Genomic DNA, 16,096 nt, shown 5'->3' with positions numbered 1-16,096 from the left:
GAGTCATGCTGATAACAGAGTCAAGATTTGGCGTAAGCAGCATGAGTCCATGGACCCATCCTGCCTGGTACACGGTGGTGGCGGTGGTGTACTGGTGTGGGGAATGTTTTCAACGGATGTTTCCGACACCTTGTTTAATCCATGCCCCAAAGAATTTGGGATTCTGGAGGCAAAGGGGTATCTGACCCGGTATTAGATGGGTGCACCTAATAAACTATCCGGTGAGTGTATATATAAAAGACAGAAAAATTATGTTTTTGACTGCAGTGGGCCTGTAAATTGGCTTAATGATGGACAAGACCATGTATTCTACTACTACTTCTAAGAGAGCAGGGAAAACATAATATCTTTGTCTGTCTGCGATGGCACAAAATACACAGATACCATGCCACTGGGAGAGCTGAACAGACCCCTTACACCCTCTGATTACATCCCAAATGGCACCCTATTCCCTATATAGTGCACTGACTTTGACCAGAGTCATATGGGCCATGGTCAAAAGTACTGTGCTACATTGGGAATAGGGTGCCATTTGTGATCTGGTGGTCGTGTGCCCTGTCTTAATTGCTTCCCAGCCATGTATGCTAAAGTACTTTCGTTCCATTACTGTAGGAACTGAGCTAGGGTTTAAATCCCTCTTTTCTGTCAGCATCCTAACCCATAATCCACCCACATCACTCTCTCTCTAAACTGTAAACCATTTAAACTCTTGTTTGGGAGGCTCAGTATTCAAACAAAACATGACATTTAGCCCCTTCAGTGCATTTACAGTTTTATACAGTTCATGTAATTTTTGTGCTTTATTGACCAATTCTATTTTCATGGAATTACTTTGTTAAGTTGTTTTCATTACCCTGCTTACAATTGTTTTTTACCTTAAACTCCGCTGTTGGGTAATCTTTTATGTTATCTTTGTGGCTGCTTGTCATAGGCTACAGTGTGTGAGATGACATGCCTTGCTGAGCCGTTTAGAAATTACACTATTTACAAACGAAAGCATTTTTTTTCATTATCTCTTCCCTGATTTTGGAGAAAACAGCTCTCAGAGAACCAACCAACGAATGAGGGCCAGAGCTAGACAAGGAGGAAATGATGAGAGAAAAATGTGGAATCCAAAATAGGTCAGCCCATAATGAAGGACATCATACATCAAAAGCTATTTTAAAACATTGAGAACTGGAGCTTTTCTATAAAAAAATTGATAAAGTGCATTCATATGAGAGTTTCTCTAATCTATCAATTTCTGAAGACTAGAATATGTAACATTTAATTTCTTAACGAGCCTGTAGCCCACTTTAGTCACACACGCACACACACACACACACACGCGCGCACATGCACACACACACACATACACACACACCCCCTACATGACAGCGCCTCATCAACCCTTGTGTCAGTAATTGAGTCTTTACCATCAAAGTCTCATGGCTCTAGCAAGCTCCTCAAATTATGAACACAACAGAGCACATCACTGGCTGGCTCCAGCAGGGAGTGGGTTCCTCCCCTCTACTAATGCAGGAAACTAGAGGTGGGAGGACGATTCCAGACCAGCATGGGGACCTTAGGGGATCGAGACTCTCTGACACCCACTTCAACTATATTCACAACACACGGAACAGGACCATATCAGAGTGCTGGGCTTGCAGCTTGGCTTGACGCTCTGTGCACTGCTGAGCACTCCTGAACACAATAGTACTACATACAGCTGATACTCAATCTCTAATTTTTCATCTCTCCTCCACACTCATCTGCTGCGAGATAGTGAGAAGAAAGAGTGAGAGAGAGAGAGAGAGAAATAGAGAGAGAGAGAGAGAGAGTGTGTGTGTGTGTGTGTGTGTGTTTTGAAGGGCTGTAAGTCTGAATGTGTTCTTTGCTCGCAAGGGAGTTGCATTGCTTTTGCCATCAGACATTTGGATTAATCTGGTTTTAAAGCGCACCAGCCGGAGAGCCTGGGAGAGACAGTCAAGGTATGTGTCACTGTTAGTGTCCTTAGTTGTTTTGTTGTTGTTTTTTTAGGATCATTTATTTTTATTAGGCAACAGAGAAGTGGAGTAGTTATACCCACTGGGGTAGATGCTGAAGGTTGATGTTTAGTTTAAGAGAGTTCCAATTAATTTCACTGTTTCATTAAAATAATAATTGAACTAAATATTTGATCTTTACGAAGATAAGATATATAAAGAAAATATATGAAAGTAATTAAATAAGAAATTACCTGTACAGTAGCAAATCAATTCTGTCCATATCACTATAGGACATACAGCCTACTAACTCTATCTAGCTCACATGGAGTGTGCCTACATGGATTCATTTAGAGATTTATTGCATTTGAAGGGAAAACATGCAGCAGGTCAGTCAATGGTATTGAGCTCAGTGATCTGCACTGGATGAAATTGATGCAAATGGTGCAGGTATTCAAATAGAGTGCACTGAATTCCATATTAAGCTGGTATTCTCTCTGTGTGTATTTAAATGGTAAACACAAATGCAGATGTAGGATATTAATTTGACCCATTTTTCTACAGCAGTAAAATAATCCAGCAGCAACAGGAAATGTAAACTGTATTTGGATTATAATTCATCCACATTTCTGTAAGGTTGCTACATTTTTTTGAAAGCCTTTTTAAACCTCAAATCCACTAAAAGTTTTACATTTCCGGCATTGCAGGAAAGTTCTCCTGCAACAGGGTTATCAAAATAGGATCCTTCATCTGTATATGCAAAGAAGACAACTGCTTCAGTTTCTTTCTGTTCTCTGCTGTTTTTAGCGCAGATTGACGTTTATTGTCATGAGTCTTGTCTTGGAGGCAGAACTGAGCCATTTCCCCTTAGATAGGCCAACTGCAAAGTCAAAATTGGCAATATTATAAAAATTAATGAAAACAAAAATGTGCTTTTTGGTCTTAATTTAAGATTATGGTTAGCAGTGTGGTTATGGTTAGGGTTAAGGTTATGTTTAAAATCAGATTTTATGACTTTGTGGCTATGCCAGCTTGCATCCACTCTGCAGAGCTGACTCCAGAACAACATTCATGACGAAAAATGCCAACCTGAGTTTGTATCTTTTATCTTTACTTTCTATTTATTTGTATTTATTAAGGATCCCCATTAGCTGCTGCCAAGGCAACATCTATTCTTCCTGGGGTCAAGCAACATTAAGATCACAGGAGGTTGGTGGAACCTTAATTGGGGAGGACGGGCTCGTGGTAATTGCTGGAGCGGAATAGGTGGAATGGTATCAAATACATCAACCTCCTGGTTTGATGCCATTCCAATTGCAACGTTCCAGACATTATGAGCCGTCCTCCCCTCAGCAGCCGCCACTGATTAAGATGTATGAACACACTATATTCCCAAGCATTGGTTCTTGCCTTCACTGCATTAATAAAATATGAGAGTAGGCTACAATAGACCCTGCTAGCACATTTAGTTCTTTGGAAGTTGTAGGAACGTAAGTTTATGGTTTCCCATTAATTCTGGGAACAAAGTGAAATGTTTCCTGACATGTAAAACTTAACATTTTTTAAATGTTCTGAGAATGGAAGTGAACATTTTCCCTGTTCTAGCAAACATATTTTTTTGTTACGTTGCAGGGAAGTTCTGAGGACGTTTTACTATGGTTCCCTGGATGTTTTCCAGGGAGGTTTTATTAACGTTCTGAGAACAGAAATTAACATTTTAACTGAATATTTCAATAATGCTAGCTTATTTTAACTGTTTTGAACTCCAAGCACAGACAGGACAATTCATTTGCTTACGCATTAAATCATGCAAACACATTTTTTTTATTGTGGCACGATATCGGTGAGATTTGAACTTATTATTTTTTTATTTTCTCCCCATGGGATTAGTCCACTGCGCCACCAGGATGCAGCTAGCATCCTATGTTTCTTTTACTCATACAAAGCTGCTAATTTTTGTCTATTCAAACAAACCCTATTTCAAAGGAAACATTAAGATCAGGTGTGGCCAATTAGTGGGCGAGGCCAACACACCTGAACACACGTAACAAGTTTTGTTGACGCTGAGAACAGAATGTATATGTTTTTAAAGGACAATCTTAAAACGTTCTTTGAATGTTATTAATGTTTCTTGTGGTTTTAGGGAACATTTTCTTAACGTTCTGAGAACATGACTTTAAATTGAACCATGAGGAAACCTGCAGAAACCAACATAAAGTTGGTTCAAGAACATTGTTTCATAACTTTCTCTGAACTATTTGAGAACATTCTCAATGTCAAACCAGTTGGAGAACGTTCCTAGAACATTATCAACATTGAAATTAAGTGTAACCATGTTTTAACTTTTAGGAAACGTTCTGTTAAAGTAATTAAATACCAAGAAAATAATGTTTCTTTGTCAAGTTCCATAGATGGGCTGAGAATGTTCCAAAGCCAAGCAACTATCCTGCATCATTCCCAGAAATTTGTTTGAAGGTTGTATGCAAAATAATCATAGGACAACCACTCTCTCACCAAGCTCTAAGAAACATATGGTTCTCGGAACGTTATGTGCTAGCTGGGGAATATCTGACTCTCGACTTTTCATAAAAAATATGTATTTATTTACTTTTTTGCAAAGGCCGTTTTTTAGCACAGACATCACCGACACATGATGTGTGTATTTCTTTATGACTTGCGTCAGCTCTATGCATACAGTATGTAATGGAGTTAATTGACTAACATATCCACACAAAATAAAGTTGGTCAAACCATAAAGATAATTGGCCATATTCTATAAAACATTGAACATTCAGCATAATCCCTAAATGATTAATGTACCATAAGGGCATCTCAGACCATCCCTTCATGTTTCTGGTGATGTTTGTGCCTTTGGCCATGACTTAAAGATATGATTATGCTCAGAGGTTACTGTACAGTACATATAAGCCTGAGGTTCATATGTTGGTGCACTACCGAAAACACTGTTCGTCTAGGCTATGCTGGTTCATATTGGAATCTACATCATATGACAAACGAGCTCTTATGTAACAAGATTGCAATCAAGCAAAACCATTTCCTTTGTCTCGGAATATTGATGCAGCAACAAAATGACATGAAATTGTGTTATACAGCACAACGATGTCTCCTAGAAAAGAGCTATTGTGAGTGATAGTTTAAGCTTTGTAATTGTCTGCGTCCTTGTACGCCTGTCGTTGCAAACTTGTTCTTCGTTTTTATCTAAAAGTTTTAACACATCTCTCAATGTAGAGAAAGGATGCACATACAAAAACTACAAGTCTGTAATTGCTTACTGTAGTATTTTACATGTATTAAATTCAATATAGTTCACCCAGCACAAAAATGTTGGCTTCTGCCTTTCTCAAGGGATGCTGTTGGATCTCTCAACACATCTCTCAACCAACAGTTCTGGAGACCTCAATCTAACTCAGCCTGACATTGTCTGGGAGTTTAAGGATAATTCTGTTGGATTAAGGGTGGCTTTCTGTTAAGTCACATGTTTGTGCAGTAAAGGGGGTTGGTTGAGCCCTCGTTGGCCAGTATTAGCGCAGTGCAGGCTCCCGCAATACACAAACTAGTCTGTTCCCATAAGGCCTTCTGCTCCGAGGGCAGACACTACAGGACACATCTCACATTAACTGTAAAATAACACTGATGACTGATGATGGCCTGCTGATTAGGACAAACAATAGTTTATAGGACACAACAATAAAAAAAAAGTAATATGGATGCAGGTACTATATTCAACAAGGTCATCCAACACATGTTATCAGTCCGTTTTTATTTTATTTAACCAGGCAAATCAGTTAAGAACAAATTCTCATTTACAATGACGGCCTACCGGGGATCAGTGGGGTAACTGCCATGTTCAGGGGCAGAACGACAGATTTTTACCTTGTCAGCTCAGGGATTCGATCCAGCAACCTTTTGGTTACTGGGCCAACGCTCTAACCACTAGGATATATACCTCCCCAATTTTTTTTGTGGTCGTCATTCGGTGACCACTAAACTTAGGAAACTGGGATATGGAATAGTCGAGTGCGACAGGACACAAGGACATTTTGTTCAATCTTGGGATAAGAATGGCGGGGGTTTAGCCCTCAGAGAATACAGCAATGGATGCACAATAACCTATCAACCAAGGACTGTAGCCTACCATCGCCTTTCAACAGACAACACAGGAAGAATGCATTCAGATTGGGAGCACAATGAAGGAGAGAAACTGTACTGTAAATTTGTATAAACCTGATGCTAAAAATAAACCGGTCTGTTGAAGCAGATTTGTAGGGGGAAGGATTGAAGTAAAGAGGGATGAGGGGCGGGATCAGTGAATGTGGGCCTATACAGTACTTATCATTCAGTACTATGCATGCAGACACTGCACTGTAAACAACTAACACTAGTGTATAATGTCTATGAGGGTGTCTATGAGGATTTTAATTTGAGCCAGTTTGCTACAGCAGGAAAATAATCCTGCAGCAGTAGGAATTGTGAATTATTATGTGGATTATAACTCATGTATACTTTTTTTGCAGGGTGGTTGATACATTTTATGTTGGGGCAAATCAGGTCTGACATTTTTAGGTGGAAATTACAAACTTTAGAACCCTTTTTGAATACACCACAAGTTTGAATTTCCTGCCGTGCAGGAAAATTCTCATCAACAAAAGAGTGATCAAATTAAGATCCACCATCTGTATGTAAGTGGAGAGGTGACAGGAATTCTACTTGATTATGCAATATGAAAAGTGTTCTCTATTCTCTAGTATGCAGTTGTTGTTAGATATGCAGGAATGTCACATACTCCATGCAAAGTAAATTACAAATTCAAACCACTAACAGAGAACCTGAATCCTTGACATCTAGCTTTTGCACTGCGTCCTCCAGATCAATCGAAGTAAGCATATGCCGATTAAAACACCTGGCTTTCTGAGCAATCTTTTGAATTACTAAGACACGCGCAGATCAAATACACCGCTTAATCGGCGTTCCCTGCTGTGTATTTGATCTGGGCATGTGCCAGCACCAGTAGTGCAAGGCTTCCTCTTATGCGAGAGTGAAGTAAGTTCGGAAAAACTGAAAGTATGCATCATCTTACAAAATGTTTTCACATACAAACTTTAAATGTCCGAACTCAGAATCAAATAGGTTTCGCAAAAATAACATGGCCACTATGGTAGGAGGTTTATTTTGATTGCTGGTTTTCTGCATTAACAAAAGTTCCATCAGCTAGCCTGATTTCAGACGAGTCCATGTAAACAAGATGAAAAGGGAAATCATTATTTTTGCGAAGCATGTAAACACTTTAAACACACTTTTATGTTAATCTGACTATGCACAATAATTGTATTCTTGTGTGTATGTAATCGTGCTTAGGGAGTCTCTTTCTTTTATCTGATCTACCTTTCCTCTGTGTGTGCGACTGTGTTTGATGTTTGCTCCTGCTCCACTAAATTCACATTGCCTGACTTGCAGAGTTAAATGCACTCCTGAGGACCAATTTGCTCATGTTTCGTTTTCACTGAATCATGATCCGTAAAATCCCTCCAGTAAGATACTGTCAAGCTTGACTAGACAAACATATAAAGTGTATTATGACCTCAATTATGAAATAAATTGGAGTAGACACAGCCTGAACAGATTTTGTTAAACAATGTTGATGAGTTGCTGATCGGGCAGTTATGAGATAGGACTGTTTGAAGTACTGCTGCTTATAAAAATGTATTACAATGTATTACGTAGCCTCGTCCTAGGCTCTATTACCGCATAGACTAAGAGACAGGTTTGACAGAGAGAGTCTGTTGGTGGAGGAGACTACTTTCCATGTTACCTTGTAACTACTTCAACTGCAGTGTAAAGTAAGACCATGTCACTCCTCTTTCCACCAGCAGACTAAGGTCAATGAGGACTAGTTGAGTGAGAAACCAAAGATCCTGGAGGCAAATCTAACAATGTCACCACAACATCCCCCCAATCCCCTTCTACCTTGGGTCTACAACCCAGCTGTTATTGTCTAACTCACAGTCTCTCACTGAAATTCAACAGAGATCCTCCACTGCCCAGATTGCCAATGATCACAAGGAACGGTCTCCTGCTGGTCTTTTGGTTTCTCTTGGACAAAGGCTTCCTGGCTCCCCTTCACTCTCCACCCCAAAGCAGGATAGGAAGAGAGCACCACCTGAGGGGCATGGCAGGACTGGGACTGAGGAGACATGGGGCGTCAGGGGTTCAGAGGGTAAAGCGAGGATGGGTGTGGAACCAGTTCTTTGTACTGGAGGAATATATGGGATCTGAACCACAGTACGTTGGAAAGGTAAGGCACCATTTTAGGGTTCTGGTACTCTAACACTGATCATAATACAGTTGAAGTCAAAAGTTTACATACACTTAGGTTGGAGTCATTAAAACTAATTTTCCAAACACTCCACAAATTTCTTGTTAGCAAACTATAGTTTTGGCAAGTCAGTTAGGATCTATTTTGTGCATGACACAAGTAAGTTTTCCAACAATTGTTTACAGACATATTATTTCACTTATAATTCACTATATCACAATTCCAGTGGGTCAGAAGTTTACATACACTAAGATGACTGTGCCTTTAAACAGCTTGGAAGATTTTAAAAAATTATGTAATGTCTTTAGAAGCTTCTGATAGGCTAATTGACATCATTTGAGTCAATTGGAGGTGTATCAGTGGATGAATTTCACGGTCTACCTTCAAACTCAGTGCATCTTTGCTTGACATCATGGGAAAATCTAAATAATTCAGCCAAGACCTTTTGTAGACCTCCACAAGTCTGGTTCGTCCTTGAGAGCAATTTCCAAACGCCTGAAGGTACCATGTTCATCTGTACAAACAATAGTACGCAAGTAAAAACACCATGGGACCACGCAGCCGTCATACCGCTCAGGAAGGAGACGCTTTCTGTCTCCTAGAGATGAACATACTTTGGTGCGAAAAGTGCAAATCAATCCCAGAACAACAGCAAAGGACCTTGTGAAGATGCTGGAGAAAACCGGTACAAAAGTATCTATATCCACAGTAAATCGAGTCCTATATCGACATAACCTGAATGGCTGCTCAGCAAGGAAGAAGCCACTGCTCCAAAACCACCATGAAAAAGCCAGAGTATGGTTTGCAAATGCACATGGGAACAAAGATCGTACTTTTTGGAGAAATGTCCTCTGGTCTGATGAAACAAACATAGAACTGTTTGGCCATAATAACCATCATTATGTTTGGAGGAAAAACGGGGAGGATTGCAAGCTGAAGAACACCATCCTAACCGTGAAGCACGGGGGTTGGAGCATCATGTTGTGGGAGTGCTTTGCTGCAGGAGGGACTGGTGCACTTCACAAAATAGATAGCCTCATGAGCAAGGAAAATTATGTGGATGTATTGAAGCAACATCTCAAGACATCAGTCAGGAAGTTAAGGCTTGGTCGCAAATGGGTCTTCCAAATGGACAATGACCCCAAGCATACTTCCAAATTTGTGGCAAGATGGCTTAAGGACAACAAAGTAAAGGTATTGGAGTGGCATCACAAAGCCCTGACCTCAATCCTATAGAAAATGTGTGGGCAGAACTGAAAAAGTGTGTACGAGCAAGGAGACCTATAAACCTGACTCAGTTACACCAGCTCTGTCAGGAGGAATGCGCCAAAATTCACCAAACATATTATGAGAAGCTTGTGTAAGACCTTCCAAAACGTTTGACCCAAGTTAAACAATTTAAAGGCAATGCTACCAAATACTAATTGAGTGTATGTAAACTTCTGACCCACTGGGAATGTGATGAAAGAAATAAAAGCTGAAATAAATAATTCTCTCTACTATTATTCTGACATTTCACATTCTTAAAATAAAGTGGTGATCTTAACTGACCTAAGAAAGGGAATTTTACCAGGATTAAATTTCAATAATTGTGAAAAAATGAGTTTAAATGTATTTGGCTAAGGTGTATGTAAACTTCCGACTTCAACTGTACACCTCTGTTTAACCTCTGCCTTCAATCCTCTGATGAGAGTTTGAGGTAAGAAATCAAACAGAAGAGGAGTTCAAACGCTTGGGCATCTGTTCTTTAAGACTTAAAGAATATACCAATAAGCAGCACGACACAAATCACATCTAATTGCTTGGGCTGCTTGATCGGTTCTGGCTGTGACTTTTGCAATTTTCTCAGTATCATCTCTAATTATCCACACACAAAGGAGGTTAAAGAGTGTTTTGTGCCATTCTAAATCAAATTTCAAGAGGCATTAAGAACCATCCTGGAATCTGGCACTTCCAGCTCAAATGGGATAATGTTTTAGATTGACTTGTCAGCTGCTGATGCCAAGGCAATCTACTACGGCCTTTCTCAGTACTCACGGTCCCGCTGGATGTGTTTCCGTTGGCTGAGAAAGGAGGGATGGGACACATTGTCAAACTGATGCTACCGCTGCTGCTTTAAAATTACTGAGTGATTCACTCCTCACAGTGTGTGTCCCCCAAATGGCACCCTATTTCCTACATAGCACACTCCCTTAGACCAGGGCGGCCATAGGGCTCATGTCAAAAACAGTGCACCATACATGGAAAAGGGTGCCATTTGGGACATACCCAGTTTTTGTGTTGAGAATGAGGACGACAGCATCGAGCCGTGCATGGCCAGCCCCGAGACCACAGATTAATCTGCTGCCAGTTAATAGGGGACAGTGTGAAGGATCAGGACCTTGATTATCACTGTGAGCTATATTTTTGGAAATGGGAACATAGATCAAATCTGGCTTGGAAACAGTGTGACTGCCAGGTCATTGGGAGAATCCTAATTGCATACTTCTCTTGCCTAGCATTCTTCTCTAAACCCATTGGAGGAGAAGGTCAGAGGGGACAGAGACCAATGGGTTTGAGAAGGATGCGAGACAAGAGGACGCAAGGAGTATGCAATTGAAATTCTCCCATGGATTCGCATTCAGCTAGGGAGCGCTGTCTAATGGCATCCATAACTCTATGGAGGCATATTGTTGTATATAATGATAATTTGCACATGAAGACTTTTCTCAGCCACTGCTGTGGTTATTGTTTCTAAATATCACCTTTGTAATGAGATTTAGCGAGGCAATACTATTATTTATAAACAGATTCAAAATGGACAACTTTACCAACAGGTAAATGACCACAGCTTTGCTAGCAAAACAGGAAAACAAGCATATTCTTCCATAACACCTTTGTGTGAACATTTAAAAAATAAAATGACTGCACCACTGTTCCACATTGCTGAAAGCTCCTCTGCTGGGTTTGTCCCCATGCATTATGCAAGCGTAGAGGCAGACACAGACACAGCTGACCAGCAGAGTGAAAGAGCCACATTTAAACACTAGCTTACCTTATGCTCCTGGATCTGACGTTCAGCAAGCTTTAGAGGAAGACTATGTGCAACCGTACTCTGTACAATTAAACAATCTACTTCTGGCCCCCATACTGAGCAAAGGCCATCTGCAAGGAAGACAGGGCTAGTGGGCTAGTCTGGTCTCAGCCAAAACACACTAAGCTTCTCTCTAGTCTAAATCCCTGGGTTAAATTGTCTGTGGTGCTTATGATCATTATAGCATGCTGGTTGAGTCTCTCAAGGACAGCCACTTCTCAGGTTAAACTACAACATTTTACTCCAGTTATCATATCATTTAGCATTTTGTATATGTATGCAGCGCCACTGGCCTCCATGACCAGGGGGCAACTTTCACATTCTGAAATTGCATTTTTGTCCCCCCCCCCCCCAGTTTTATAATTGGAATGTGATACAAAACAAGGCAACCGTGTGCTTTAGGACCATGCGTACGCTTCCGAGCGGTCGGGTAGGCTGTTTGGAGTGTTTTTCCGACTGGATAATTTTTTTAATAATAACTCAAAAAATATATGTCCCCCGCACTTCTAAAACAAAAGCTCCGCCCATGTCCATGACTATCCATTGCTGCAGGAGATGATAAACTGATCATCATTTGTTTTAATCAGGAAAAGAGCACACCTCTCATGCCCTTTTGAAGGAGAATATATCACCCCCATGCCCCCTATTCCTTATTGCTGGATAACCTTTTACAATGACACATTCATTTATCTTACAGGTGCCCCTGTGCGTGACTTTCAGACACTCAAATAACCACATCATGCATCAGATTGTATGGATTCGGCTAAATATCAACACCACATTCTATTCTATAACCGCGCTACTGCCAGACAGTTTCTCCATCCCAGCACTGATTTGTACTCAGGGCACAAGCTATTCCTCTGCAAAAAAAGCACTGGATGGATACTTTTAATAATTCTATTCAAATATGTATTTCCTCCCGATTTATTTTAAGCCAGACATTGTTCCTGTGGAGATCTCATTGTTTTTACCACAAATGGCCTCAATTTTTGATTCACTTTAAAACTCATTATATCCAAACTCACCGTCAAAAAATCGTGTTCCGCCTGCTGAATGTGTTAGGTACATCAGACAGTAAATGCACATAAAAGAATGTGATGAGCAAATGTGTCTTGAGATTTCGCCCTCTGATTTAATTACATTCAATTCAGTGACTTTCTAAATAAACCATTCATCTCATGGAAAAGGTTTTATGGTCCTCTGCATGCTGAAACTGAATCACAGTGGTTATGTCCCAAATGGCACTCTATTCCCTATATATAGGGAAGTTTCACCAAACCAGAGGACATTTCTCCAAAAAGTACGATCTTTGTCCCAATGTGCATTTGCAAACCGTACTCTTGTCACGCCCTGGTCAAAGTATTTTGTGTTTATCTTTATTTATTTGGTCAGGCCAGGGTGTGGCATGGGTTTGTGTATGTGGTGTGTATTTATGGGGATTGTAGCTAGTGGGGTGTTCTAGCTAAGTCTATGGCTGTCTGAAGTGGTTCTCAATCAGAGGCAGGTGTTTATCGTTGTCTCTGATTGGGAACCATATTTAGGCAGCCATATTCTTTGAGTTTGTCGTGGGTGATTGTCCTTAGTGTCCTGATGTCATTGTGCTGTGTTAGGATACACAAGTATAGGCTGTTTCGGGTTTTGTTAAGTTTATTGTTTTGGTAGTGTTTGTGTTTAGTGTGTTAATTCATTAAACATGGATTGCAATAGACACGCCGCATTTTGGTCCGACTCTCCTTCTCACCAAGAAAACCGTTACAGAATCACCCACCACAAAGGGACCAAGCAGCGTGTCAACAGGCAAGAACAGCCCAAAGTGGAGTACAGTATGGACTATACTTCTTGGGAGGAGATAGACAGGTGGGCGGTCGACCCAGGGAGCGTGCCGGAGCCCGCCTGGGATTCGATGGAGCAGTGCGCGGAAGGATATAGGAGAATGGCGTTTGCGAAGCAAGCAAGGCGGCGCGGACGGAGGCCCCATAGTCAGCCCCAAAAATTTCTTGGGGGGGGGCTCAGGGAGAGTGTGGCAGAGTCAGGAGCCAGACCTGAGCCAACTCTCCCTGTTTATCGTGAGGAGCCAAGGAGGAGACCAGAACCAGAGCCGGTGTTGGAGGTGAGCGAAACAGAGACTGTGAAGGAGTTAATGGGGAAATTGGAGGAGAGAGAAATGAGGGAGTTGCTGTGTTGGTGTTTTAAACATGGAATTCGCCCGACGGAGCGTGTCGGGGATTTGATGGCACCTGGGTCAGCGCTCCATACTCGTCCTGAGGTGCGTGTTAGTCGGCTGGTGAAGATGGTGCCAGTCTCACGTACCAGGCCTCCTGTGCACCTCCCTAGCCTTGCACGTCCTGTGCCAGCACCGCTCTCAAGATCTCCAGTACGCCTTCACGGTCTAACCCATCCTGTGCCACCTCCACACCCCAGCCCTCCGGTAGCAGCTCCCCGCACCAGGCTTCCTGTGCGTGTCCTCGGCCCAGTACCACCAGTGCCAGCACCACGCATCAGGCCTACAGTGCGCCTCGCCTGTCCAGCGCTGTCGGAGCCCTCCTCCTCTCCAGCGCTGTCGGAGTCTCCCGCCTGTTTAGCGCTGTTAGAGCCTTCCTTCTCTACAGCGCTGCCGGAGTCTCCCGCCTGTTCAGAACTGCCAGTTAGCATAGAGCTGCCAGTTAGCATAGAGCTGCCAGTTAGCATAGAGCTGCCAGTTAGCATAGAGCTGCCAGTTAGCAAGGAGCTGCCAGTCTGCAAGGAGCTGCCAGTCTGCAAGGAGCTGCCAGTCTGCATAGAGCTGCCAGTCTGCAAGGAGCTGCCAGTCTGCAAGGAGCCGCCAGAGCTGCCTGTCTGCAGGATGCCGCCAAAGCTGCCTGTCTGCAAGGAGCCGCCAGAGCTGCCAGTCTGCAAGGAGCCGCCAGAGCTGCCAGTTAGCATGGAGCAGCCAGGGCCGCCAGTCAGCATGCAGCAGCCAGGGCCGCCAGTCAGCATGGAGCAGCCAGGGCCGCCAGTCAGCATGGAGCAGCCAGGGCCGCCAGTCAGCATGGAGCAGCCAGGGCCGCCAGTCAGCATGGAGCAGCCAGTCAGCATGGAGCAGCCAGTCAGCATGGAGCAGCCAGAGCAGCCAGTCAGCATGGAGCAGCCAGAGCTGCCAGTCAGCATGGAGCAGCCAGTCAGCATGGAGCAGCCAGAGCTGCCAGTCAGCATGGAGCAGCCAGTCAGCATGGAGCAGCCAGAGCTGCCAGTCATCATGGAGCAGCCAGTCAGCATGGAGCAGCCAGAGCTGCCAGTCGACCAGACTCTCCCAGATCTGCCAGTCGACCAGACTCTCCCAGATCTGCCAGTCGACCAGACTCTCCCAGATCTGCCAGTCGACCAGACTCTCCCAGATCTGCCAGTCGACCAGACTCTTCCAGATCTGCCAGTCGACCAGACTCTTCCAGATCTGCCAGTCGACCAGACTCTTCCAGATCTGCCAGTCGACCAGACTCTTCCAGATCTGCCAGTCGACCAGACTCTTCCAGATCTGCCAGTCGACCAGACTCTTCCAGATCTGCCAGTCGACCAGACTCTTCCAGATCTGCCAGTCGACCAGACTCTTCCAGATCTGCCAGTCGACCAGACTCTTCCAGATCTGCCAGTCGACCAGACTCTTCCAGATCTGCCAGTCGACCAGACTCTTCCAGATCTGCCAGTCGACCAGACTCTTCCAGATCTGCCAGTCGACCAGACTCTTCCAGATCTGCCAGTCAGCCAGGATCTGCCGAAACCATCAGCCAGCCAGGATCTGGTAGATTCATCAACCTGCCTGAGCTTCCTCTCACTCCTGAGCTTCCTCTCACTCCTGAGCTTCCTCTCACTCCTGAGCTTCCCCTCAGTCCCGAGCTGCCTCAGTCCCGAGCTGCCCCTCAGTCCCGATCTGCTCCTCAGTCCAGTGGGGTTCTGGGTGAGGACTACTAGGCCATGGTCGGCGGCGAGGGTGGACTATCCAGGGACGCGAGGAGAAGGGACTAAGACATTGATTGAGTGGGGTCCACGTCCCGCGCCGGAGCCGCCACCATGGACAGACGCCCACCCGGACCCTCCCTATTGTTTTGAGGTGCGTTCGGGAGTCCGCACCTTAGGGGGGGGGTTCTGTCACGCCCTGGTCAAAGTATTTTGTGTTTATCTTTATTTATTTGGTCAGGCCAGGGTGTGGCATGGGTTTGTGTATGTGGTGTGTATTTATGGGGATTGTAGCTAGTGGGGTGTTCTAGCTAAGTCTATGGCTGTCTGAAGTGGTTCTCAATCAGAGGCAGGTGTTTATCGTTGTCTCTGATTGGGAACCATATTTAGGCAGCCATATTCTTTGAGTTTGTCGTGGGTGATTGTCCTTAGTGTCCTGATGTCATTGTGCTGTGTTAGGATACACAAGTATAGGCTGTTTCGGGTTTTGTTAAGTTTATTGTTTTGGTAGTGTTTGTGTTTAGTGTGTTAATTCATTAAACATGGATTGCAATAGACACGCCGCATTTTGGTCCGACTCTCCTTCTCACCAAGAAAACCGTTACAACTCTGGCTTTTTTTATGTCAGTTTTGGAGCAGTGGCTTCTTCCTTGCTGAGCGGCCTTTCAGGTTATGTTGATATAGGACTCGTTTTACGGTGGATATAGATACTTTTGTACTGGTTTCCTCCAGCATCTTCACAAGGTCCTTTGCTGTTATTCTGGGATTGATTTGCACTTTTCCCACCAAAGTACG

General features: G+C 43.3%; 1 protein-coding gene across 1 annotated transcript in view; it reads left to right on the top strand.

Moving 5' to 3' along the window:
- The first annotated feature begins 1,508 nt into the window (after positions 1 to 1,508).
- LOC110508702 (cadherin-12) overlaps positions 1,509 to 16,096 on the top strand; it is a 33,461-nt gene continuing 18,873 nt past the window's right edge. Inside the window, exons 1-2 of the mRNA XM_021589430.2 lie at positions 1,509 to 1,970; positions 8,010 to 8,277. Of these exons, the coding sequence (XP_021445105.1) occupies positions 8,035 to 8,277 (243 nt within the window). The 5' untranslated portion in view covers positions 1,509 to 1,970; positions 8,010 to 8,034. The remainder of the gene's footprint in view (positions 1,971 to 8,009; positions 8,278 to 16,096) is intronic.

Source organism: Oncorhynchus mykiss, chromosome 28 (genome assembly GCF_013265735.2).
Source record: "Oncorhynchus mykiss isolate Arlee chromosome 28, USDA_OmykA_1.1, whole genome shotgun sequence".
Taxonomy (NCBI): domain Eukaryota; kingdom Metazoa; phylum Chordata; class Actinopteri; order Salmoniformes; family Salmonidae; genus Oncorhynchus; species Oncorhynchus mykiss.
This window is presented reverse-complemented; position numbering and strand designations above follow the sequence as displayed.